This window comes from Schistocerca nitens, chromosome 5, assembly GCF_023898315.1.
Source record: "Schistocerca nitens isolate TAMUIC-IGC-003100 chromosome 5, iqSchNite1.1, whole genome shotgun sequence".
NCBI lineage: Eukaryota > Metazoa > Arthropoda > Insecta > Orthoptera > Acrididae > Schistocerca > Schistocerca nitens.
This window is the reverse complement of record NC_064618.1, coordinates 640466835-640493142: the sequence shown is the minus strand read 5'-3', so window position 1 is coordinate 640493142 and position 26308 is coordinate 640466835. Positions and strand designations below refer to the sequence as shown.

Genomic DNA, 26308 nt, shown 5'->3' with positions numbered 1-26308 from the left:
TTTCCTAATCTAATTCCCTCAGCATCACCCGACTTAATTCGACTACATTCCATTATCCTCGTTTTGCTTTTGTTGATGTTCATCTTATATCCTCCTTTCAAGACACTGTCCATTCCATTCAACTGCTCTTCCAAGTCCTTTGCTGTCTCTGACAGAATTACAATGTCATCGGCGAATCTCAAAGTTTTTATTTCTTCTCCATGGATTTTAATACCTACTCCGAATTTTTCTTTTGTTTCCTTTACTGCTTGCTCAATATACAGATTGAATAACATCGGGGAGAGGCTACAACCCTGTCTTACTCCCTTCCCAACCACTTCTTCCCTTTCATGCCCCTCGACTCTTATAACCGCCACCTGGTATCTGTACAAATTGTAAATAGCCTTTCGCTCCCTGTATTTTACCCCTGCCACCTTTAGAATTTGAAAGAGAGTATTCCAGTCAACATTGTCAAAAGCTTTCTCTAAGTCTACAAATGCTAGAAACGTAGGTTTGCCTTTCCTTAATCTTTCTTCTAAGATAAGTCGTAAGGTCAGTATTGCCTCACGTATTCCAGTATTTCTACGGAATCCAAACTCATCTTCCCCGAGGTCAGGTTCTACTAGTTTTTCCATTCGTCTGTAAAGAATTAGTGTTAGTATTTTGCAGCTGTGGCTTATTAAACTGATTGTTCGGTAATTTTCACATCTGTCAACACCTGCTTTCTTTGGTATTGGAATTATTATATTCTTCTTGAAGTCTGAGGGTATTTCGCCTGTTTCATACATCTTGCTCACCAGATGGTAGAGTTTTGTCAGGACTGGCTCTCCCAAGGCAGTCAGTAGTTCCAATGGAATGTTGTCTACTCCGGGGGCCTTGTTTCGACTCAGGTGTTTCAGTGCTCTGTCAAACTCTTCACGCAGTATCGTATCTCCCATTTCATCTTCATCTACATCCCCTTCCATTTCCATAATATTGTCCTCAAGTACATCGCCCTTGTAATAGACCCTCTATATACTCCTTCCACCTTTCTGCTTTCCCTTCTTTGCTTAGAACTGGGTTTCCATCTGAGCTCTTGATGTTCATACAAGTGGTTCTCTTATCTCCAAAGGTCTCTTTAATTTTCCTGTAGGCAGTATCTATCTTACCCCTGGTGAGATAAGCCTCTACATCCTTACATTTGTCCTCTAGCCATCCCTGCTTAGCCATTTTGCACTTCCTGTCGATCTCATTTTTGAGACGTTTGTATTCCTTTTTGCCTGCTTCATTTACTGCATTTTTATATTTTCTCCTTTCATCAATTAAATTAAATATTTCTTCTGTTACCCAAGGATTTCTAGTAACCCTCGTCTTTTTACCTACTTGATCCTCTGCTGCCTTCACTACTTCATCCCTCAAAGCTACCCATTCTTCTTCTACTGTATTTCTTTCCCCCATTCCTGTCAATTGTTCCCTTATGCTCTCCCTGAAACTCTGTACAAACTCTGGTTCTTTCAGTTTATCCAGGTCCCATCTCCTTAAATTCCCACCTTTTTGCAGTTTCTTCAGTTTTAATCTACAGGTCATAACCAATAGATTGTGGTCAGAGTCCACATCTGAACCTGGAAATGTCTTACAATTTAAAACCTGGTTCCTAAATCTCTGTCTTACCACTATATAATCTATCTGATACCTTTTAGTATCTCCAGGGTTCTTCCATGTATACAACCTTCTTTCATGATTCTTGAACCAAGTGTTAGCTATGATTAAGTTGAGCTCTGTGCAAAATTCTACCACGCGGCTTCCTCTTTCATTTCTTAGCCCCAATGCATATTGACCTACTACGTTTCCTTCGCTCCCTTTTCCTACTACCGAATTCCAGTCACCCATGACTATTAAATTTTCGTCTCCCAAACAATCTGAATAATTTCTTTTATTTCATCATACATTTCTTCAATTTCTTCGTCATCTGCAGAGCTAGTTGGCATATAAACTTGTACTACTGTAGTAAGCGTGGGCTTTGTATCTATCTTGGCCACAATAATGCGTTCACTGTGCTATTTGTAGTAGCTTACCCGCATTCCTATTTTCCTATTCATTATTAAACCTACTCCTGCATTACCCCTATTTGATTTTGTGTTTATAGCCCTGTAGTCACCTGACCAGAAGTCTTGTTCCTCCTGCCACCGAACTTCACTAATTCCCACTATATCTAACTTTAACCTATCCATTTCCCTTTTTAAATTTTCTAACCTACGTGCCCGATTAAGGGATCTGACATTCCACGCTCCGATCCGTAGAACGCCAGTTTTCTTTTTCCTGATAACGACATCCTCTTGAGTAGTCCCCGCACGGAGACCCGAATGGGGGACTATTTTACATCCGGAATATTTTACCCAAGAGGACGCCATCATCATTTAATCATACAGTAAAGATGATGATATGTGAAGTGAAATTAATTTCATTTCACTAGTGGAGATGTTTCAGTTTAGCAGTATACTTCTCTTTGTTAAGTTTAGAAGCCCTCATAACCTTTCTTTCGTTAATATTTGAAATACTACGTTATAGCAAGATCAGATTTGAGATGCCACATCGAAGAGATGAACTGCATCTAACACATTGTAGCGGTTTTTGTGTATCATCAACATGGACAAATGCAATGAATATGGGTGATACGATACTCTATGGTATTCTGCGATTTGAATTCACTCTGCTTTTTTTTAGCAGTTGCATTGATTTGATTTTGTAAATGATGCTGACAATATTATACACATGTATAATGCTTTATTCATACTACAACTTCTCCCGGATAATTATTTTGTTCCAATTGCACAAGATATCCATCTGACGTAGTGTAATAATGGTGACTGTAAGCTGTGTTCATATCACTAAAATTACAGATCGTGCATCAGAGCTTTTATAATTGTTGTCTTCGATGGATTTAATTATTCTTAGCAAATTGATCATGAAAGGGAACCACAGAATGCCACCCGCACACAACACTGACGTATGCTACCAGAAATATTTTTCTCCGTGATTCGTGCGTAGTTTTTAATTTTGGCCTCATACATCAGCAATGAAATCTTGTTCAACAATAAATACCATCAGCACTGTTCTTAGAAAATGCAGTCTGATTCGATTAATTTTTTCTTTTATAAATAGAGTTCAGTACCACCGGTGCACATTTATTTCTTACATATTGTTTGCAGTTTCAAGCAATTTAAATTTGCCGCTGTAATAAAAGTAAAGATGGCGGCCAACAAAAGATAGAGGATTTCTTTTTTAATTAAGATTTTCCTTTGCACAATAAATAATTAATCATTTAAATTGATGCCCCCAATAAAAAAATTATTAAATTGTTTTGCAAATTAGCCATATTGCTCAGAGCCATTTTGCAAATTAGTTTAACATAAATCCATGTTATTTTTAACTAGAAGTACAGACGAAGTTGCTATATAATCGCAACTAACAATGGCTGCGTTTCTTGGAGCTATGATAAAACAATTAATACAAAATTATAATTAAAAGAGGAAGTGATTTTTTAAATAATTAATCATAAATAGTTTTAACGCATTTGGTTCTATTTGTTTTTTTACTAGCAAATGAACATAAAAGTACAATAATTTTACATTAAATGTTTTTCATTCAACAGACCTCAAATCGATTCGCGTCTTGGGTCGGCGACGTACATCAGAAGAAGACGATAAAAGGGTACAAAACAAAAGAAAAGGAGGACATAGATTAACAAAGAATGTGAGACAAATATTGTCTCTGTTTTAAATAATTATAATCTTTTTAAGAAATAATTACATAATTGAATGAATATTATTGAGTCACGTAATTTTCCACACGTTCATATTCCACTCGTAATAAAAAAATATATATATCGTGGATGTTATAACATCTCCGAGTCAGAAGTGAGTGTTGGACTCATGTTTAATTTGGGTCAGTCCTAGTATTTATATCTGATGCTTTTCATTTCTGTTACCTCAGGCAATATACGTACATTTTTTAATGAGAAAAAATCGACTTGCACTGTGGATCGAAATTTACGTGAAACTTTGGGTTTCCCTATATATGGTTGGGGAAGTCAGTTCAAATGTCATAGGAAGGAAGGAAAAAAAAAGGAAGACTCCCGTTGACACCGAGGTCATCACAGACGCTGTACAAACTCGGATGGAGTCAAGCATGAAGAAGAAAATCGGCAGTGCCCTTTCAAAGGAATCATCCTGGCATTTGCCTGGAGCGATTTAGGGAAGGCAGGACGCGAATTTGAACCGCCCTCCTCTCGAATTCGAGTCCAGTGTGCTAATCATTCCGCCACCTCCCTCGGTAAAAGAAGGCAACCGTATGTCTCCCCCAAAAGGTGTCTGCTAATCCACTGCGGGTTTCAAACAACCTTTGGGTTTAGAACACCTTAAATTTTAAGTAAACACTGTGGGATGAAATTTTGGTTACCTCTTCATATACTTCTAAATAAAGTTCCCAATTAGAGATCCGAAGACCATTCCAGCATAGCTGATAAGCTTTTGCAGTTACGATACACTTGTCTGCTTGCCTTTTTTCCCCTGCGCATGTCATTCATGTACGTTAACGGCGGTCTCTAGAGCACAGAGCAGTAGATCCCAGAGTAAGCAGAGGATCAGTTCATGTTTTCGCACAGCTTTTAGGGATGAGGAGTCTGTATAGAGAACTCAGCACAAGGGTTCTGCTTTTCCCGCTGGTCGGCACCCGCTGTCTTATTAGTAGCAGTGTTCGTCATTGAGTGACAACACGAGGCTAATCCTGTATGCACAGGCACCTAAGCTAATGTAAGCAGCGTGTCGACACCCTTCCGTGCGGCAAACCTCAGTAAGGTAGGTAAACTTGCTCGTCATAAACGTCGCGCCGCTTTGATCGCGTATGATCCGCACAGCCGCCGTCGAGGCGTATATAAGCAGCTCGAATCGGTTGGCAGGCACATCAGTGCTCCGAAGACATACCCCAACGGTTGCGAGGTAAGTCGTCTCTCGTCTGTTCACCCTGATGACGCTGAAATTTTGTGGCAGTCTGTGTAAGACGTGTAAAATCTGTGCCTCAAACCGGTGATGTACTTCTCCTAGGCGTTAGTTGGGCTTAGTGCAACCATCTTTATGCAGGGTGTTACAAAAAGATACCGCCAAACTTTCAGGAAACATTCCTCACACACAAATAAAGAAAAGATGTTATGTGGACATGTGTCCGGAAACGCTTAATTTCCATGTTAGAGCTCATTTTAGTTTCGTCAGTATGTACTGCACTTCCTCGATTCACCACCACATGTGTGGGCTGACGAGAATCCGCACGCAATTGTGCAATGACGTCATCAACACAGATTTTCTGTGAACGTTTGGGCAGGCATTGTTGGTGATGTCTTGATTTGGCCCTATGTTCTTCCACCTACGCTCAATGGAGCACGTTACCATGATTTCATACGGGATACTCTACCTGTGCTGCTAGAACATGTGCCTTTACAAGTACGACACAACATGTGGTTCATGCACGATGGAGCTCCTGCACATTTCAGTCGAAGTGTTCGTACGCTTCTCAACAACAGATTCGGTGACAGATGGATTGGTAGAGGCGGACCAATTCCATGACCTCCACGCTCTCCTGACCTCAACCCTCTTGACTTTCATTTATGAGGGCATTTGAAAGCGCTTGTCTACGCAACCCCGGTACCAAATGTAGAGACTCTTCGTGCTCGTATTGTGGACGGCTGTGATACAACACGCCATTCTCCAGGTCTGCATCAGCGCATCAGGGATTCCATGCGACGGAGGGTGGATGCATGTATCCTCGCTAACGGAGGACATTTTGAACATTTCCTGTAACAAAGTGTTTGAAGTCACGCTTTACGTTCTGTTGCTGTGTGTTTCCATTCCATGATTAATGTGATTTGAAGAGAAGTAATAAAATGAGCTCTAACATGGAAAGTAAGCGTTTCCGTACACATGTCCACATAACATATTTTCTTTCTTTGTGTGTGAGGAATGTCTCCTGAAAGTTTGGCCGTACCTTTTTGTAACACCCTCTATACATACGTAGCACCCCTTTTATTTTGTCAAAGAAATAACGTTGTCGACATATGTTAATGCACATGGGGACCTATGAATTTGTTGAGTCGCGTGGTTCCAGACGCGCCTAGAATGGCTCGGCCACAACTGCCGGCACAAATTTCATTACTGAGTAAATGTACTGTGAGGCTGTTGTAAGAATTCCTAACTTTTTAAACAGATGCCTTCAAGATGTGCGACTATGAGCCCCACACATTATTCTAATCACATTTTGTTTTGAGCAGTGAACACGCAGCAAGCGATACAGCCAATTCGAACCTTCTTGCCTCACAATTTCAGCACATTCGTCACATATTTTACGATACTTGAAGGACAATGCAGTGGATATCCCTCGGCTTTTGTTTGCACGTATTTACTTTATTTAATTTTGCACGACTGTCCAATTTCGGCCTTACAAGCAATTCTGAAGTGCTGTATGTGCCTAAGTGTCGGAATGTATTGACTAGCCTGGCGCCCGCTGCTCTGCTCACGTGGACTTTATGGCCTGATAAGATTTTTTTGTTTTTCTTTAAACGAATTTTTATATTGTTCGCAAATAGCAATATTTTCTACACTTTTCACGCTAATTAAGGCCATAGGCGATTCTGGTAGCTGGAGTAGGAGGTCTTTGTTAAACCAGCCTTTTGAGCTCATGTGGTGATATTTCCATAAAACCTTTCATCGCTGAACACATATTTCTTTAGAAGTCGAATACCAGTTTTCATATATTTAGGTTTAAATATATGTAATGTACTGAAATATTTTCATAACAATGTTCTTCCACTATTTCACCTCCTTATGGGTTGGATTTAAAAAAATCATTTAACACATATTTCTTTATTTGTAACTTAGAAGCCAAATACAAATTTTCAGAGATTAAGTTTAAAAAATGCTTTCGTAATGAAATATTTCCATTAAAATTTTCATCGTCTATTTTACTCCCCTTGGGGATGATTTTCCAAAGAGACTGAAACATGTTTTTTTCTTTGAAACCGAGACGTTAAATACCAATTTTAGTGGATGTAGCTTTATAAATCCTTTAGCAGTTTTTTTTAATAATGATTGATTCTGAAACAAGCCTTCACCCACTATTTCATCCCACATAGTTGTTAAATTTTCAGAAATGCTGAAATACATATTTCTTTATTTATGACCGAGAAACCGAATAGCAATTTTTGTAGTTGTAGCTTCAAAATTGCCTTAACAGTGACATATTTTAAAAAAAAAACTTTCAACCCCTATTTGACCCCTTTATGGGCGCAATTTCGAAAAATTCCCTCTTAAACGTACGGTATAAGAACAATACCTTTTCCAAATTTCAAGTTTCTGTCCTTAGTATTTCGGACTGGGCTATAATCAGTCAGATGAATCAGTCAAGCCCTATTTCCCCGTTAGGGGTTGCATTTTCAAAAACACTGAAACGCGTAATTTTTTTTATTTGCGACCCAGAAGCAAATTTCAGATTTTCATACTTTTAGTTTTAAAACTGCTTTCATAATGAAATAATTCCATAAAACATTTCATCCCCTATTTCACCCTGTTAGGGCTAGAATTTCGAAAGATCCCTTCTTAAACGATGCCTACGGAATGAGATCAACACCGTCTCGAAATTTTTAATTTCTATCATGAGCGGTTTCGATTGGGCGGTGACGAGTCAGTCAGTCACGACATTGGCCATTTAATAAATAGCGGTACATCACTGAGCCCGTCCTGACAGTCATACAACGGTCCATTTAAAAAAATCGTACTTGATTCAATATTTCTGCTAAAAGCTGTGTGTAAAATGTATATGTGAGTGTATGTTCCAGTGTATACCTAGATTTTAACCCCTGCTCTGACAAATGCGAGTACAGCATGTTAGCAATGTGCCATGTATGACAGCACATACTCACTGACGAATAATCGATGATCACCGTTTCTTATGATCGATAAATTTCCCTAGCATTGTTGATAAATTACATGACGTTTTTGAATAGAGCTCACTTCTAACCTTACCGAAATTACACTACTGGCCATTAAAATTTCTACACCAAGAAGAAATCAAATGATAAACGGGTATTCATTGGACAAATACATTATACTAGAACTGACATGTTATTAGATTTTCACGCAATTTGGGTGCATAGATCCTGAGAAATCAGTACCCAGAACAACCACCTCTGGCCGTAATAACGGCCTTGATACGCCTGGGCATTGAGTCAAAAAGAGCTTGGATGGAGTGCACAGGTACAGCTGCCCATGCAACTTCAACACGATACCACAGTTCATCAAGAGTAGTGACTAGCGTTTTGTGACGAGCCCTTTGGTCGGCCACCATTGACCAGACGATTTCAATTGGTGAGAGATCTGAAGAATGTGCTGGCCAGGGCAGCAGTCGAACATTTTCTGTATCCAGAAAGGCCCGTACAGGACCTGCAACATGCGGTCGTTCATTATCCTGCTGAAATGTAGGGTTTCGCAGGGCTCGAATAAAGGGTAGAGCCACGGGCCGTAACACATCTGAAATGTAACGTCCACTGTTCAAAGTGCCGTCAATGCGAACAAGAGGTGACCGAGACGTGTAACCAATGGCACCCCATACCATCACGCTGGGTGATACGCCAGTATGGCGATGACGAATACACGCTTCCAATGTGCGTTCATCACGATGTCGCCAAACACGGATGCGACCATCATGATGCTGTAAACAGAACCTGGATTCATCCGAAAAAATGACGTTTTGCCATTCGTGCACCCAGGTTCGTCGTTGAGTACGCCATCGCAGGCGCTCCTGTCTGTAATGCAGCGTCAAGGGTAACCGCAGCCATGGACTCCGAGCTGATAGTCCATGCTACTGGAAATGTCGTCGAACTGTTCGTGCAGATAGTAGTTGTCTTGCAAACGTCCCCATCTGTTGACTGAGGGATCGAGACGTGGCTGCACGAACCGTCACAGCCATGCGGATAAGATGCCTGTCATCTCGACTGCTAGTGATACGAGGCCGTTGGGATCCAGCATGGCGTTCCGCATTACCCTCCTGAACCCACCTATTCCATATTCTGCTAACAGTCACTGGATCTCGACCAACGCGAGCAGCAATGTCGCGATACGATAAACCGCAATCGCGATAGGCTACAATCCGACCTTTATCAAATTCGGAAACGTGATGGTACGCATTTTTCCTCCTTACACGACGCATCACAACAACGTTTCACCAGGCAACGCCGGTCAACTGCTGTTTGCGTATGAGAAATTGTTTGGAAACTTTCCTCACGTCAGCACGCTGTAGGTGTCGCCATCGGCGCCAACCTTGTGTGAATGCTCTGAAAAGCATCTTCTTCCTGTCGGTTAAATATCGCTTCATTAGCGCGTCGTCTTCGTTGTGTTGCAATTTTAATGGCCAGTAGTGTACTTCTTTTTCTCTAATATAAATTCACGAAATTGGAAACTCTCTTTTCACAGATGTCGCCCATTCTGTCCGGACTTGTGCTGCTGCTCGGTGTTCTCAACATATGTGGCGCCGACGAGAGTGAGTGATACAACTTGGTTTCTCATTTATATTAGACGGCTGTAGTGGTTTCTCGCGTCTGGCGCTTAAGGATGAGTAGTCATGCAATCTGTCTAATAAAGACTTATTAATAGGCACAAACCAAGCCATTCAAAAAGGACTAGTGTTTCTGTTAAGTTGTATCGATACAAGACGTCAACTGATAAAGTCTACAGTCTGAACACACCAAATCTAAATATTTATATACAGTTACTTTTTTTTGCTTTTACTTACGTTCCACAAGAAGTACGAAGTTTTCATCGTTTGGACCAGACCATGACTTTTAAAGTAACTTTTAACCAAAGGACAATCATATTTTTACTGTACATTACCAGTTTTGACGTCTATAATGGTCGTCTTGAGATCAATGTGTTGCACAGGAGGTCGACGATATATTAATCGAGATTAGATCTACAGTTTTTTCTATAGATTCATAGTGAGACGATGCTCAGGGACGTAGCACATGTCATAAAACAAGAGTACATAGCGATAATCTAAAAAAAAGAGATGTGCTAATGTATCTTCCAATCTTCCACATATCCCATCCGTGCTCATGGATACGGAATAACTCAAAAAAATTAGAAACTTATTTTCATTTAAGAGGTGATGAGAAGCTTTTACAAACCAGTAAATGTATATATACTGCTGTGCATCAGACAATTTTTCAGGCTACTATAACCACGCATCATGAAACACAAAGAGTTTTAGAACACATTTACTATTGATCAGATTACTGAACTGAAGATGTGCACACGGCAGATTTTACGTACGTATTTGATATTATCAGTAATAAATAGAATTGATGCGCCTACAAAAAAAAATTCTGCGTTGTAGAGGATTCGGACATCAATAAGTCCTTAAGACTCCCATTTAACTGAGCTCTAGTAGCAGCTAAACTTTTTATGGCTGCTGGAAAGTTATTAGAAATGTGTGTACGCGAATAACGTGTAGATTATTCTTATTTCGACACTGATTCCATGAGGTGAGCTGTTTTGAAAAAAAGGATATACGAGTATTATTTATGACAAATTCCACTAACGAATAAATCTATCTGGAAGCAACAGTAGTTAGTATATGAGCTGAGCTGCTGTTTTGAAAAAAAAAAAGGATATATCATTTATAACAAATTTCACTAACGAATAAATCAATCTGGAAGCAATAGTAGGTAGTATATCCAGTTCCTTGAACAAGCCTCTGCTGTACGTTCTTGAGTTCACACCGCAAATGATTCGTAGTACACGCTTTTGGCCTCTGAAGACTTTTAGCTTGGCTTCATGAATTAACCAAATAATGATCCCACATGATACTGTGGAATGCAAAAATGGGAATTATATCAGATTTTTTTTATTGTCATATCACCTATGTCTGGCAACAGCGGATTTGGAAACAGTTATTCGTTTAGCCGTTTCAGAAATTCTGTGTTACGTATGCTCCTTCCAATTGAATTTCTTATGAAACTGTAACCACAAGAATTTAACACTGCCGATTTCATACATCTTCTTAGATTTCAAAACCATACCCATTTTATCAAAAACCTCCCCAGGCTATCTATCGGTAAAAAAAACGTTGGAAGTGAACAGTGAATCTGCGACACACTTCTGCAACAGCCATTGCCAGAGCTGGCGTCTGCTATGATGATCCTGTGGCCTGAGGGCCTGAACCCGCTGCAGATGATATGGGCACAGCAGTTGTTCATGAAGTACCCCAGAGGTAAGAGAGTGAGACACGCCTTCTGCTGCTGCTAATCGTCCGCACACTGGTCCTAGGGGTTTCTTGTACCGTACGTAGCACACGCTCTTCCATGTCAGCCGTGCGGACTGTGAGGGGCCTTCCACTGTCAGTCCTCCGAGGTGCAAGGGTACCTGTGTCCCTCAGAGGCTAGAAAAGTCTGCCGAACAGTTTATCACAGGGTTCTCTGCGCTGTGGATATTTTTCAACGTAGAGAGCACGGGCTCACAGGCTATATCTATTTGCTAAACCATACCAAAATGTCATAGCCGGCATTTCACTTGTTGAGTAGTAGGCTTCTATTGCTAACAAGTGGTGGAAGACGGAAAATGTAAATGTACTACACCATTTGTACGTACAAACAGCGCGATCACAGTAAATACGTAAGTGAATCCGTGTTTGGAAGAAGGTAAAACACTGTGATACGTACCCATGGTTGACGGTACTGTACAATAAGGCACACAAACACGACGAAAACTAACATAGCCTATAACACGACTCGAACACACAACTGACAGCAGACCACCTTATGGCCGGCCGCGGTGGTCTCGCGGTTCTAGGCGCGCAGTCCGGAACCGTGCGACTGCTACGGTCGCAGGTTCGAATCCTGCCTCGGGCATGGATGTGTGTGATGTCCTTAGGTTAGTTAGGTTTAAGTAGTTCTAAGTTCTAGGGGACTAATGACCACAGCAGTTGAGTCCCATAGTGCTCAGAGCCGTTAGACCACCTTATGGTAGGTGGAGTAATGTGGGTAAGACATCATAATACCCTACCGACACATTTCATGGAGCGTCAATGCAACGACTGTTCTAATATCTGCAACCAAGCGTCGCACACCCCTTCCTATAAACATGTGTTTATCTCGGAAAGTATGCAGTTCTGCACCCATGTTTATTGGACTTATTTTTCTTGTTTCGATGAGTGCTACCACCTCTCAAAGTATGCGATACTTTTTTTGAAAATCCTGTATATTTGTCTTCCCCATCCATTCATTGTCATTTACTGTCGCAGACATGCTAAACACAGAGCATTGTCAACTAGTTCAATGACATCGTTGTTAACATGTTCAGTCTTACTACCAGTGTGTTCCTTATAAATTATTTTAGTTGATTTGCAGGCCTACTGTCAGACTTGCTCTATTAATTGAAAGTAAAATCTTATAGATTGTTAGGTCGCGTAATATTTCTGCTACAAGAACGACGTTTCGATCTCTCTGCTGGGATCTTCTTCAGGATCTTCTGGTGTTCACGACAGCTGAATACAGTCAAAGACCAGTGTCGTGTTCACGTATAAAAGGGAGTTTTTCCGCCTCATGCCGAAGAAGTAGGGCTACTGGGTAAAATACTTCTGGCTACTATTGGTGGATCACCATCATTGGATAGAAAGGGAAACAGGCAGAACAAGACTGCTGAGTATAGATTTGGTGATGTCAAATCTCTTTCTGAGCTTCCCACTATCCTGACGATGTCTAACACAAGCTGCAGAACTGACGTGTATGTTCTTCATTCAGTATATGACCGGCTATGAAAGCACAAGATTTAATTGTAAGCGTTAACAAGTCTTGTATCACTACGTGCCTCCTTATGATAACTAGAGAATGCCATTGTAGAACGCATGTTATTACATTAAAAATTCGTGAATAAGTTTTATATACACACTTAACTTAGTTACTTAGCCTATTTTGAAAATTTGGTATATGTTGCTGCGAAGACCATGTAAACCTGATAAAGTAATTTTATTTTCCAGAAAAGGTTGTCTGCTATCACGGTAGCTGGTCCGCCTACAGGAATGGAAACGGACGATTCGAAATAGAGTACATTAAACCAGAACTGTGCACGCACATGATCTACAGTTTCGTTGGAATAACCTCCGCAGGAGAAGTCAGGATTCTTGACGAATGGCTGGATCTTGCGAGCGGCAAAAGTAAGTGTAATTTCAGTTTGCATATCTAATACCAACTGCAGATATTAGTAATATCGTACACCCGTTCATGTGTATTAGGGAATGGCTTTCTAACAGATGTCCGAATATCCTTTTTTTCAGTTACTGATGTCCATTACGCTCTCTTTCCGTTTCTGAAAGCTCTCCTTATGCAACGTTTTTGCTCGGTTTATGCCTAAATCAAATTATATGTCAATTAGACTGTGCACCCTATTTAATTTCTACCGGCAGTTCTCGTGGACAGTCGAACTCTGGTTAATATTTGCAAGGTCATCAGCATGCTGCGACTCCAGTCAGTTGAAATAGCGTTATGCATTTTCACGGGCAGGAATCTTTAACTTCTGCAGCGGTAACGCTTACTTTGGTTTGGTTTGTTTTGTTTTGGGGAAGGAGACCAGACAGCGTGGTCATCGGTCTCATCGGATGAGGGAAGGATGGGGAAGGAAGTCGGCCGTGCCCTTTCAGAGGAACCATCCTGGCATTTGCCTGGAGTGATTTAGGGAAATCACGGAAAACCTAAATCAGGATGGCCGGACGCGGTATTGAACCGTCGTCCTCCCGAAAGCGAGTCCAGTGTCTAACCACTGCGCCACCTCGCTCGGTTAACGCTTACTCCGCGAGCATAATGACGAAGAGAGATATCTTCTTTTCCTTCTTTAACCATCGTCCATCCAGTGCTGAATGAGGACTTCTTTCGTATTCTTCCATTTCAGTCGGTTCTGTACCAACCTGACATCACTGTGTTATGGCAGTCCTCTAAATATCATAGAGCGACCTCTTCTCGAATCTTGTAACGTTTCTTTTGTGACCCAGAAGTCTCCAATGAACCATTTTATTGCACCATATGTTGGCATCTATGAAGACTGGAAGTTGTTACTTCTTGGCTACAGGTATTGTACAATTTGTGAGGTAGGCGAAGCGTACTTGTTGGTCAGGATGAACCGATGCTTCCGCATGGAAATTCTTCCCTTTGAATAGTCTTCCCTAGCTGAATTTTATGGCCAAGGCAGATGTACTCGGAGACTATTTCAATAGGTCCATGGTCGGTTCTAACTGGTGTACTTTTTCGACCTCTATATTCCTCTCCAAATCAACTGCTGCTGATGCAATTTTCGAAAAACTATAAATTTATTTTTAATTATAAAATGTTGACATTTTCTTCTGTTTCAACAGATGCATACAACCGCTTCAACAAACTGAAATCGTCCAACACTAAAACCTTGGTCGCCATTGGTGGGTGGAATGAAGGGTCAGCCACATACTCTGCCGTAAGTTTGGCCCACAAAACTATCATATGCCCTAGTTGTGTGATTTTTGTGCGGATTGAGTTAGGCAGTATGCTTGTGTGTTTCAGGTTATGAACAACGCCGCATTGAGACAGAAGTTCGTGCAGAATGTGGTGAACTTTGTGAAGACGTACGGTTTTGACGGGTTCGACCTGGACTGGGAATACCCGGCCAACCGTGGTGGCTCCCCGGGCGACCTGGTAGGCTGCTTTGTGTCTTGACACACATGCTATTTTCTGAAAGGACTTAAAGAATCTCGTCATGTGATGGAAAAATTTTCTCTAGCTTTGCAGCATGCACGAAAAAGGATCGTCTTCTCCAGATGCCAAATCAATCTAGTAATGATTGTAATAGCTGCGTTATAGTTGACATGTGACGAAGTAAACAGTTTTCTTCCATTGTTTTCAGAGAGCGTACGTTGAACTGCTCAAGGAACTGAGAGCAGAGTTTGACAAACACGGTTTCATCCTGTCGGCTGCTGTGGGTGTTGGACGCTACCTAATTGGCAGCGCCTACGACGTGCCTCAACTGTCTAAGTATGTCGAGCTAGACCACTTACTTGCTTCCATTCTTCTAATTATAACGCAGTACTACAACTTTCAACACATTAATCTTCGCAGATACCTGGACTTCATCAACCTGATGACGTACGACCTTCACGGCTCGTGGGACAGTAAGACTGGTCAGAATGCTCCACTGTACGCCAGCTCTGCTGACAAGACGGAGGCTGAGAGGCAGCTGAACGTGGTGAGTGTCTGGCGCTCACTCCCCTTCAACCCCAGAGACACTTACACGGGGTTTGGTGAGGAATAGCTACTCATTCCTTGTCCCTATTTGACCCACAGGATTCCAGCGTCCGCTACTGGATCCAGAACGGTGCAGATCCTGCGAAGCTTATTCTGGGCATGGGCACCTACGGGAGGACTTTCACTCTGGCCAGCACTGCCAACACCGGAGTTGGAGCCCCAGCTACTGGACCCGGGACCAGTGGGCCGTACACCATGGAGTCCGGCATGATGGGCTACAATGAGGTCTGGTCTCGACAGTTTCCTGTTCCACTATTCTTTCAAGTCTTGTGACAGCTGTGAATAGGAAAACTTCATATGTTGAGTGCTAGGGCTACAACTTGTCTCACATCACCAGTACTAGCTCCAAAACTTGGTTCCCTCCAGTCTTCATTAGGAATGACTACTAATTTCTGACTAAGATGACACAAGCTTCTAAGTGTGAAATTTCACCCGAATTAGATGTAGCAACAGAACCATGACCTTGTATCCGATGACACCTTTACGAAATGCTCTGTGGCTACTATTTTGATTAGTTTCAGATGGTTCTCAAAGTTTTGCTGTACTTCGCTATTCTCTTCGTCTCTTCACACTCCTACCAAAGCTTTTATGAATATAAGGGGTGAGGAATGAGAAACGCACAGGTAGAGGGAATTGTTTTCGTGGAGGAAGGCTTCTATGTATCAACATAAATGCCTACATACACTGAAGCCCCAAAGAAACTGGTGTAGGCATGCGCATTCATATGGAGAGATATGTAAACAGGCAGAATACGGCGCTGGGGTCGGCAACGCCTATATAAAACAACAAGTGTCTGGCGCAGTTGTTAGATCCGTTACTGCTGCTACAATGGCAGGTTATCAAGATTTAAGTGTATTTGAACGTGGTGTTATAGTCGGAGCACGAGCGGTGGGACACAGCATCTCCGAGGTAGCGATGAAGTGGGAATTTTCCCGTACAACAATTTTACGAGTGTACCGTGAATGTCAGGAATCTGCTAAAACATCAAATCTCCGACTTCGCTGCGGCCGGAAACAGATCCTTCATGAATGGGACTAACGACGACTGAAGGAAACGTTTAGCTTGACAGAAGAGCAACCCGTCCGCATGTTGCTTCTGATTTCAATGCTGGGCCATCAACAAGTGTCAGCGTGCGAACCATTCAACGAAACACCGTCGATGTGTGCTTCCGGAGTGGAAGGCCCACTCGTGTACCTTTGACGACTGCCTGGGCCTGTCAACACCGATGTTTGCCTGTTGACGACTAGAAACGTGTTGCCTGGTCGGACGAGTCTCGTTTCAAATTGTATCGAGTGGATGGACGTGTACGGGTATGTAGACAAGCTAATGAATCCATGGACCCTGCATGTCAGCAGGGGACGGTTCAAGTTGGTGCAGGCTCTGTAATGGCGTGGGACGTGTGCAGTTGGAGTGACATGGGACTACTGATACGTCTAGATACGACTCTGATAGGTGACACGTTCGTAAGCATCCTGTCTGATCACCCGCATCCATTTATGTCCGTTGTGCATTCCTATGGACTTGGGCAATTCGAGCAGGACAATGCGACACCCCACACGTCCAGAATTGCTACAGAGTGGCTCTAGGAACACTCTTCTGAGTTTAAACACTTCCACTCGCCACCAAATTCCCCAGACATGAACATTATTGAGCATATATTGTATGGCTGCCAACGTGCTGTTTCGAAGAGAGCTCCACCCCCTCGTCCTCTACGGATTTATGGACAGCCCTGCAGGATTCATGGTGTCAATTCCCTCCAGCACTACTTCAGACATTAGTCGTGTCCATGCTCCGTTGAGTTTCGGCACTTTTGCTTGCCTGCGGGGGACCTGCACGATATTAGGCAGGTGTACCAGTTTCTTTGGTTCTATAGTGTATATACTCTACAAGCTGCTGCACAGTAAGTGGCGTCATGGTACAAATATTATCGATTTAACATTGTCAAATACCACTTATTGATCATATTGCGTTATCAAATAGCTTTATAACAGTTTCACGAATTTCTCGCACTCTTTCAGATATGTGAGAAAATCAAGGCGGGCGGCTGGACAGTAACGTGGGACGACGAGCAGAAGGTGCCATACGCCGTGAGCGGAAACCAGTGGGTCGGATACGACAACGAGGAGTCCATCAAGCTGAAGGTAAAAGCACGAAAAAAAAAGTTCCAGTTACAGTACTCTCCACCAAGTGGTTCAGTTTATTTATTTTCTGTTTTAAATGGCTTCCAATCACAGAATTAAGAAAACGCGAGACAAGGTTAAATTGAGTATCTCAGAATATAAGACAAGCACATACTGAACGTATTTCAACTTAATACCTGTACATTTCCTTGCATTAAATATAAAACATTGAACGTTGTGTCATTAAAAATTAGACATTTATTATAACCTAGTCAAATTGAAGTATCGAGCAGGTGACCTCCAAAAACTTAAATAGCCATAAAACGTCCGTGTTAATGGATGAGCTTCTTGTTTTTCCTTTTATTAAGTCTAACAAACTTGCAAAGACACCTCCACGCTTGTTTGTTCAAGGAACTTGGAACCATCAGTAGTTACAAGTAATAGACAATTCTGAGTTAAATATCATTTGTTGCTCGAAGTGCCCTGTGTCCTCTCCGACTGTGCGTTAATCGCAGTTTGGGGAGGGTAAATATTATTTCCTCTTGTTGTCAGTGACGTCACCTGCGCTTAACATAACAAATGGTGACAACCTATCTTCCGGTTGAGATCAGAAATAAAGGGCCTTGGGTGGTTACGTGCTGTTGGTTTGCATTAGGCGAAGAGCGTAATGGATATTAAAAGTGTGTATAAGTCATTGCACGTCTGTGAAAGGCTGGTCAGAACGATTTATGGAGGAGTTTCCATCCAGTAAGATAATCTTAGAATAAGATTAAAAGCAGCCGACCAGTTGCAAAGGATAAAGTAATCTTTACCTAGGTTTCGATAGATTTAAATCTATCTTCTTCAGAAGACGGCAGTATTACATTAACATGGAGTGATATGTCCTTGTCGTTTTTACAAACATCTGCATAGCTCCATTAGTCCAAATGCAGATGTTTGTAAAAACGACAAGGACATATCACTCCATGTTAATGTAATACTGCCGTCTTCTGAAGAAGATAGATTTAAATCTATCGAAACCTAGGTAAAGATTACTTTATCCTTTGCAACTGGTCGGCTGCTTTTAATCTTATTACGTGGAACCGTTGCTGTTGCGCAGCTATGTTTAAAATACTGATAATCTTAGAACTTATTTATTATTTATTTAACATGCTTCATTACATTGTAATACATTGTCTTGTACTATTATATTCGTGAAAGTTTACTTAAAAACTTATCTATATAATTTTAAATAAACAAATATAATGCAAATCGCATGCTGAAAAGTTTTCAGTCTTTCCCCTCGCAAAAGGAACCGAAGAATTCATGGACTCGGTACGTATCATGACCCTGTCGGCTTTTAGCTCTTTTGCGTGTAGTATGGTCTGTAGTGTAGCAAAAGGCTCATGCATCAGCTCGAACGTTTAATGGTCATTGGGTAACAAGAAGCACCAGCTACTCCCATCTACTTCATCAACGAAAGCAGCTCCCGCAGAGATGTGTGGTATTTTCGAAACATCTATAAACACTTTGCACGAATCGTTCCAAATGCAATACATGTTACTTTAGAGCGGGTTAAGGCCAGGCACGGCTTGTAGTTAAACGCTCCGACGTGGAGCCACCTCAACTATATTTTTCAGTTATTTACTACAGATTTTGAAATATGGAGAGAGTTTCGAATATTTTCCAGACGAATTTAACTAATGACAGCCAATGTTTTTAGAACTGTTCATATCGAGTGAAGTTTTTCAAAGAGGTGGTAGCAATTCGTAAGGCTGCACCTTAGAATTCCGGATCTGATGTTGCTGTGTGTGCCGTTCTGTGGAGTACCGTTGTGTATGAGTTTCCAGAAAACTCTAAAATCAGAGACTAAGAGAATCGTACCAACCCACACTGGAGGTCCACGTTCCGCTGCTTACAACGAAATAAGAGTGGCTTAACCTTCACTCTCGAACTCTGTATCTTTTCATTATGCTTTGATGCGTCATTAATCGACTTTTAATACTAATGTTTTGATAATGTTAAAGATGAGTTCTAGTCTCTGACACTGGAAATTCGATCTCTTGTTTGTTAATTAATCTTAACAGTGCACTAGTATAGTAACGTTAAGTGTCATCATCTAGCGAGTGCTCACGAACGGTTAGACGTGATAAGAGCGAGAAAAATATCTCGTTAGTTTCATTTGCAAACAAATTCTTTGGTTCCTAACGCCGTTTGCTTGATAGAGTGCGTTAATTGCTCTTCATTTTGTTACTTGAGGAACATTCTGACAGCTATTACAACGTTTGTGTTAAATAGAACTGCCAAGAATTGAGATCTGTTTGAAGGGCACAAAATGCACTCGAGAATTTGACCTCATTGGTAAATGGTTCGCAGCCCTTTCCAGTTCGGAAACTACGATTCTCCTGTGATGAAGACAATAATTCGCTAGCGCATTTCGTCGCTACAGTTACTGGCTTGTCGTATACTGAATAATGAGCGCGACTTGGAACATGACTCGCACGTCTGACTTGAGGACACGTCTCGCAAATTCTCCTGCTCTTTCTTCGTTGGCGCGTTGTTACGGCCGCTGCCTGTCGTTTTTCGGACCCGCTAACACGGCCACGTTGTTGTTGCAGTCGCAGTACGTGCTGGACATGGGCCTGGGCGGCGGCATGATCTGGAGCCTGGAGACGGACGACTTCAAGGGCGTGTGCGGCGCCGGCCCCTTCCCCCTGCTCAGCACCATCAACCAGGTGCTCAGGGGGGCGGCCGCCACCTCGTCTGCTGTAAGTGCGACCTCACCCATAACGGACTCGCTGCTTTTTCTTACAGCGATCATGCGCAAGCTAAACTCTGGTGTTGTACCTCCTGAATGAAACATTTTTTTTCCAAAAAATTTATCTCGTAATCGACCTGCTTACTAGACCCATACGCGATCTCTGAGGCTACGGTTCTGGCACTGAATTTGCCTTGCTCGCTTATATTTCCATGTTACCATCCACCAAACGCCTCTCTCACACCAAATGTGGAAGTCATTTCACACGGCAGGTGATTCTCCAGATAACACGTGGCACTTCAACCAAGTTTGGTTAAAACTGCTCCCCACATATTTTTAACATAATGTCACCACCTTTCCACCGCCATCGCCATCGCCATACCTGTCCCTATTCAAGAATTGCCACCAGCGCTGCCTCCAAACAGCCTAGCAACAGCAAAAGCTACGGATTCGACCCCAGAACCGGTAGCTTTCGATCGCTCGTTTATCTCACCTCCTACCCACTGCTAACAGTGCAACAGGTGACTACCTCACAGACTTTGTTTCACTTGATGCTAAGCCATACAGACGAAATTGCTCCAGTCGTTCCAAAGGGAGACTTCCATGTCTTCTCCTGCCCCTGTACACACCCGCACCCCAAGATGTGCTACAGGTGTCCTACATCCATAATTTTTTTTTTCCAGATACTAAGTCCGATGGGGAGTGCTTTCGCTAGAACTAGCTCCAAGTCGTCCAGGATTTTTCACATTTCATCCCTAGGGATGCGGCGCGGGTTGTAGTTTGGAAGGGGGTGACGTAAAAAATAATCGAAAACGACAAATATTCGTGTCCACTTCATAACACTGGGCTTCCTAGGCTGACTGATGGCAATTCTAATGAATTTTGACTCATAATGTTGGCTGGAACACTCTCTTTGAAGATATGAAAGTAGCACAGACAGACTACAGGGACAAATTATACAGATACCAGGGAGTAGTCATAAAAAATTATTTGATTTTCTTAAATAATAGGTAGCAGCGAGGAACAATATGCTTAGAAAGCTAACGGGCAGTAAGACGCGAAACATACTGCACTTAGAACCACCGCTTTAGCACTTTGTTTATCCACAGCTGAGTATGGTTGGTTCAAATGGCTCTGAGCACGATGGGACTCAACTGCTGAGGTCATTAGTCCCCTAGAACTTAGAACTAGTTAAACCTAACTAACCTAAGGACATCACAAACATCCATGCCCGAGGCAGGATTCGAACCTGCGACCGTAGCGGTCTTGCGGTTCCAGACTGCAGCGCCTTTAACCGCACGGCCACTTCGGCCGGCAGCTGAGTATGCATGACCTGTCTGGTCTGGATTGGCGCATGCAAAGAGGACAGACATAAGCCTTACCGAAGCCTGTAGGCTAGACATGCGATGCATGAAGCTCACTCCACTGGAAAGGCTCTGTCAAGCTTCTGGTTTCATCAGTCGCATGTCTCGCAGCGTAGCTCGTGAACATAAAGAGCAGTTCAAAAAGACATTTCATGAGCGTCATCCAGCATACGGTAGCCTTTATGGATTAGAAAGACTAAAATCAAGACATCGGTTCCTCAGTTACAACTTGAATGAACCCTCTGTCGGTTACCCTATTTCATAAGGTCCAGCAAGTCGTGTTGAATTAAACTACAAGTCATGAAAAATGCTAAACCGTATCGCAACTGGTGTAGCTTCTGTAAAAATTTATCTTTTAGAGTGGGGCTTATTAGAACTTGACGACTGTAGAGAAATACAGAACATGGAACATCTTGTAACATCCCTAATGTCCTGCACGTTGCTCCCTAAACGACTTCTGGCTAAGTGAGCATCAAGCCTTTGACTTAACCCAGAATTGGGCCGAAAAATTGACAGTTCCGGACACGAAGAAAAAAGAAAGAACGATTGTAAGATTCGAAAGACATGAAGGGGAAGCAGTGGTTGAGAAGGGAGTGAGACACGGTTGTCGTCTACCCCCTATGTCATTTAGTCTGTACAGTGAACAAGCAGTGTAGGAAATCAAAGAGAAATTTGGAGAGAGAATTAAAGAGTGAAGAAATAAAAACCTTGTGGTTTGGTGACGACATTGTAATTCTGTCAGAAACAATATGTAAGGACTTGAAAATACATTGTAAGACGAGCAGCAACAAAAGTAAGACAAGGCAGGGGAATGTAATCGAATTAAATCAAGCGAAGCTGAAGGAATAAGGTTAGGAAATGAGAAACTTACAGGACATCTTCTACACACCATGAGCTACACTAGAAATGTTTATTTGCCAATAAATGTCTGAAAGCCGCGGAGCACCAAGCATACATGATTTTTATACTTAAAGTAATAGATACGACTACCATGGAGAGGTGCACCAAACCAGTCTTCAGATTGAAGTCCACAACGACAACAGCAGTGGTTGTTGGGGCGAGGACTGGAATAAGGGGTCCTTGTAAATAATTAGGAAATTTGCGGAACCATTTTCCCCTCTAATATAAGGCTGGGATAGTTAGTAACAAGAGATATATAACATAAGCTGTTAGTTGGCCAACAAGAAAGCAGAAGCAGAAGAGTTTATTTATTTATTCATTTACACGTCATGTTCCGTAGGACGAAATTGAGGAGCAAATCTCCAAGGTCATGGAACATGTCAGTACATGAACTTACAACATAAAGGTAATAACAGGTAAAGATAAATGTTCATGACCCTGAAAAAAAGTCAGTCCATAAGTTTAAGTAAACGCTATCAGCAATACAATGAGAATCAGCTTAATTTTTCAATGAACTCTTCGACAGAATGAGGAAACTCTTCAGTTTCGATTTGAAAGCGCGTGGATTACTTCTAAGATTTTTGAATTCGAATGGCAGCTTATTGAAAATGGATGCAGCAGTATACTGCACACATTTTTGCACAAGAGTTAAGGAAGTCCGATCCAAATGGAGGTTTGATTTCTGCCGAGTATTAACCGAGTGAAAGCTGCGTATTCTTGGAAATAAACTAACATTGGAACAAGAAACGACAATAAGGAATATACATGTTGAGAGGCCAATATCACAATACCCAGACTCGTGAACAGAGGTCGACAAGAGGTTCGTGAACTCACACCACTTATTGCCCGAACCGCCCGTTTCTGAGCCAAAAATATCCTTCTTGAACAAGATCCTGAACGTGGGCTTTCCACGACAGCTTACTATCTATCTGAACACCTAGAAATTTGAACTGTTGAGTTTCACTAATCATATGGTCGTTCTGTGAGATTAAAACGTCAGCTTTTGTTGAATTGTGTGTTAGAAACTGTAAAAACTGAGTCTTACTGTGATTTAACGTTAGTTTATTTTCTACAATTCATGAACTAGGGTCATGTACTGCACTACTTGAAACCGAGTCATTGTTGCACTCAACATCCTTTACCACCAAGCTAGTGTCATCAGCAAACAGAAACATTTTAGACTCACCCATAATACTAGAGGGCATATCATTTATACAAGGTGTTACAAAAAGGTAGGGCCAAACTTTCAGGAAACATTCCTCACACACAAATAAAGAAAAGATGTTATGTGGACATGTGTCCGGAAACGCTTAATTTCCATGTTAGAGCTCATTTTAGTTTCGTCAGTATGTACTGTACTTCCTCGATTCACCGCCAGTTGGCCCAATTGAAGGAAGGTAATGTTGACTTCGGTGCTTGTGTTGACATGCGACACATTGCTCTACAGTACTAGCATCAAGCACATCAGTACGTAGCATCAACAGGTTAGTGTTCATCACGAACGTGGTTTTTGCAGTCAGTCCAATGTTTACAAATGCGCAGTTGGCAGATGGCCATTTAATGTATGGATTAGCACGGGGCAATAAAAAAATCGTTCAAATGGCTCTGAGCACTATGGGACTTAACATCTGAGGTCATCAGGCCCCTACAACTTAGAACTACTTAAACCTAACTAACCTAAGGACAAGACAAATATCCAAGCCCGAGGTAGGATTCGAACCTGCGACCGTAGCGGTCGCGCGGTTCCAGACTGTAAGGCCTAGAACCGCTCGGCCACATCGGCCGGCACGGGGCAATAGCCGTGGCGCGGTACATTTGTATCGAGACAGATTTCCAGAACGAAGGTGTCCCGACAGGAAGACGTTCGAAGCAATTGATCGGCGTCTTCGGGAGCACGGAACATTCCAGCCTATGCTTCGCGACTGGGGAAGACCTAGAACGACGAGAACACCAGCAATGGACGAGGCAATTCTTCGTGCAGTTGACGATAACGTTTGGGCAGGCAATGTTGGTGATGTCTCGATTGGGCCCCATGTTCATCCACCAACGCTCAATGGAGCACATTATCATGATTTCATACGGGATACTCTACCTGTGCTGCTAGAACATGTGCCTTTACAAGTACGACACAACATGTGGTTCATGCACGATGGAGCTCCTGCACATTTCAGTCGAAGTGTTCGTACGCTTCTCAACAACAGATTCGGTGACCGATGGATTGGTAGAGGCGGACCAATTCCATGGCCTCCACGCTCTCCTGACCTCAACCCTCTTGACTTTCATTTATGGGGGCATTTGAAAGCGCTTGTCCATGCAACCCCGGTACCAAATGTATAGACTCTTCGTGCTCGTATCGTGGACGGATGTGATACAATACGCCATTCTCCAGGGCTACATCAGCGCATCAGAGATTCCATGCGACGGAGGGTGGATGCATGTATCCTCGCTAACGGAGGACATTTTGAAAATTATATATAACAAAGTGTTTGAAGTCACGCTGGTACGTTCTGTTGCTGTGTGTTTCCAATCCACGATTACTGGGATTTGAAGAGAAGTAATAAAATGAGCTCTAACATGGAAAGTAAGCGTTTCCGGACACATGTCCACATAACATATTTTCTTTCTTTGTGTGTGAGGAATGTTTCCTGAAAGTTTGGCCGTACCTTTTTGTGACACCCTGTATAAATAAGGAACAGGAGCGGCCCCAACACTGATTCCTGGCGCACCCCCCACTTGACAGTTTCCCACTCAGATCCCACATCACAGCCGTTATGTGTGGATAACTTGCCAATTCGGAAACCAGGTACAAAACATAGTTAGAGACCTGGCCGCTATTTCTTCCACCGTGTTTTGCCCTTAAGAAAACGTTTTCCAGGGTTCCAGCACGTCAGGGTCGAGCAGCGGTTCTTCTGGATCGTCCAGCAGTAGCTCCGCGTCTGGCAGTGCCAGCTCCTCCGGAACTTCCAGCGGCAGCTCGGCAGCCGGCAGCGGCAGTTCTGCGGGGGCGTCGAGCAGCAGCTCGGCCTCCAGTGGTAGTAGCAGCTCCTCAGGGTCTTCTGCGACCAGCGTCTGCAGCTCCGCAGGCTACGCGCGGGACCTCGGGGACTGCGGCGTCTTCTACCTCTGCGTCGCCTCTGGCAGCGGCTACACCGCCCACAGGTTCACTTGCCCCGGGGACCTCGTCTTCGACGTTTCTTCGTCGGCTTGCAACTACAGGAGCCTCGTCGCCTGCTGAACACTTCTTCCCGGCTGTCTCATACTTTAGGGAACTCCATGTAGGCCAGACAGTGCCTTGCCTCATTTGAATCTCTGAATTGGCATCTCTTGTAGCCGTGACGGCATATATCGACTATTAAATCTTTCCTGCATAATGAAAACAGTGTGCTTCTTCTTGCTTTGCCATCTACGATATATACTACCCCGTGTGTAGAACCTGTTCCTAGCTTCCACAGTTGCGTCATACAACATGTTCAATAATGGTTCAAATGGCTCTGAGCACTATGCGACTTAACTTCTGAGGTCATCAGTCGCCTAGAACTTAAAACTTATTAAACCTAACTAATATATGGACACCACACACATCCACGCCCGAGGCAGGATTCGAACCTGCGACCATAGCGGTCTCTCGGCTCCAGACTGTAGCGCCTAGAACCGCACGGCCAATCCGGCCGGCCATACGACATGTCACAGAGAGTATGGTGTCACCGTGATTTCCTCCCTCACCTCTTTCACTGCCTGATGGAGCACGGAATCAGGTCCTGCAGTATCCCCGTCTATATCGAATGTCGTTACTGACTCAGTGTGTGTGTGTGTGTGTGTGTGTGTGTGTGTGGTTTGGGGATCTTACGGGCGCCCAACGGCGAGGTTA

General features: G+C 42.7%; 1 protein-coding gene across 2 annotated transcripts in view; it reads left to right on the top strand.

Moving 5' to 3' along the window:
• The window catches only part of LOC126259548 (chitinase-3-like protein 1), a 32163-nt gene extending 6346 nt beyond the window's left edge, over nt 1–25817 (top strand). Inside the window, exons 1-10 of one of the 2 annotated variants that reach the window (XM_049956432.1) lie at nt 9460–9540; nt 13033–13209; nt 14401–14495; nt 14582–14713; nt 14922–15049; nt 15134–15260; nt 15359–15544; nt 17338–17460; nt 20037–20186; nt 25316–25817. In XM_049956432.1, the coding sequence (XP_049812389.1) occupies nt 9474–9540; nt 13033–13209; nt 14401–14495; nt 14582–14713; nt 14922–15049; nt 15134–15260; nt 15359–15544; nt 17338–17460; nt 20037–20186; nt 25316–25675 (1545 nt within the window). In that variant the 5' untranslated portion in view covers nt 9460–9473 and the 3' untranslated portion in view covers nt 25676–25817. Of the gene's footprint in view, nt 1–9459; nt 9541–13032; nt 13210–14400; nt 14496–14581; nt 14714–14921; nt 15050–15133; nt 15261–15358; nt 15545–17337; nt 17461–20036; nt 20187–25315 lie in introns of those variants that run through there. The other variant, XM_049956433.1, reaches the window with a different exon arrangement.
• Nucleotides 25818–26308: the final 491 nt, after the last annotated feature.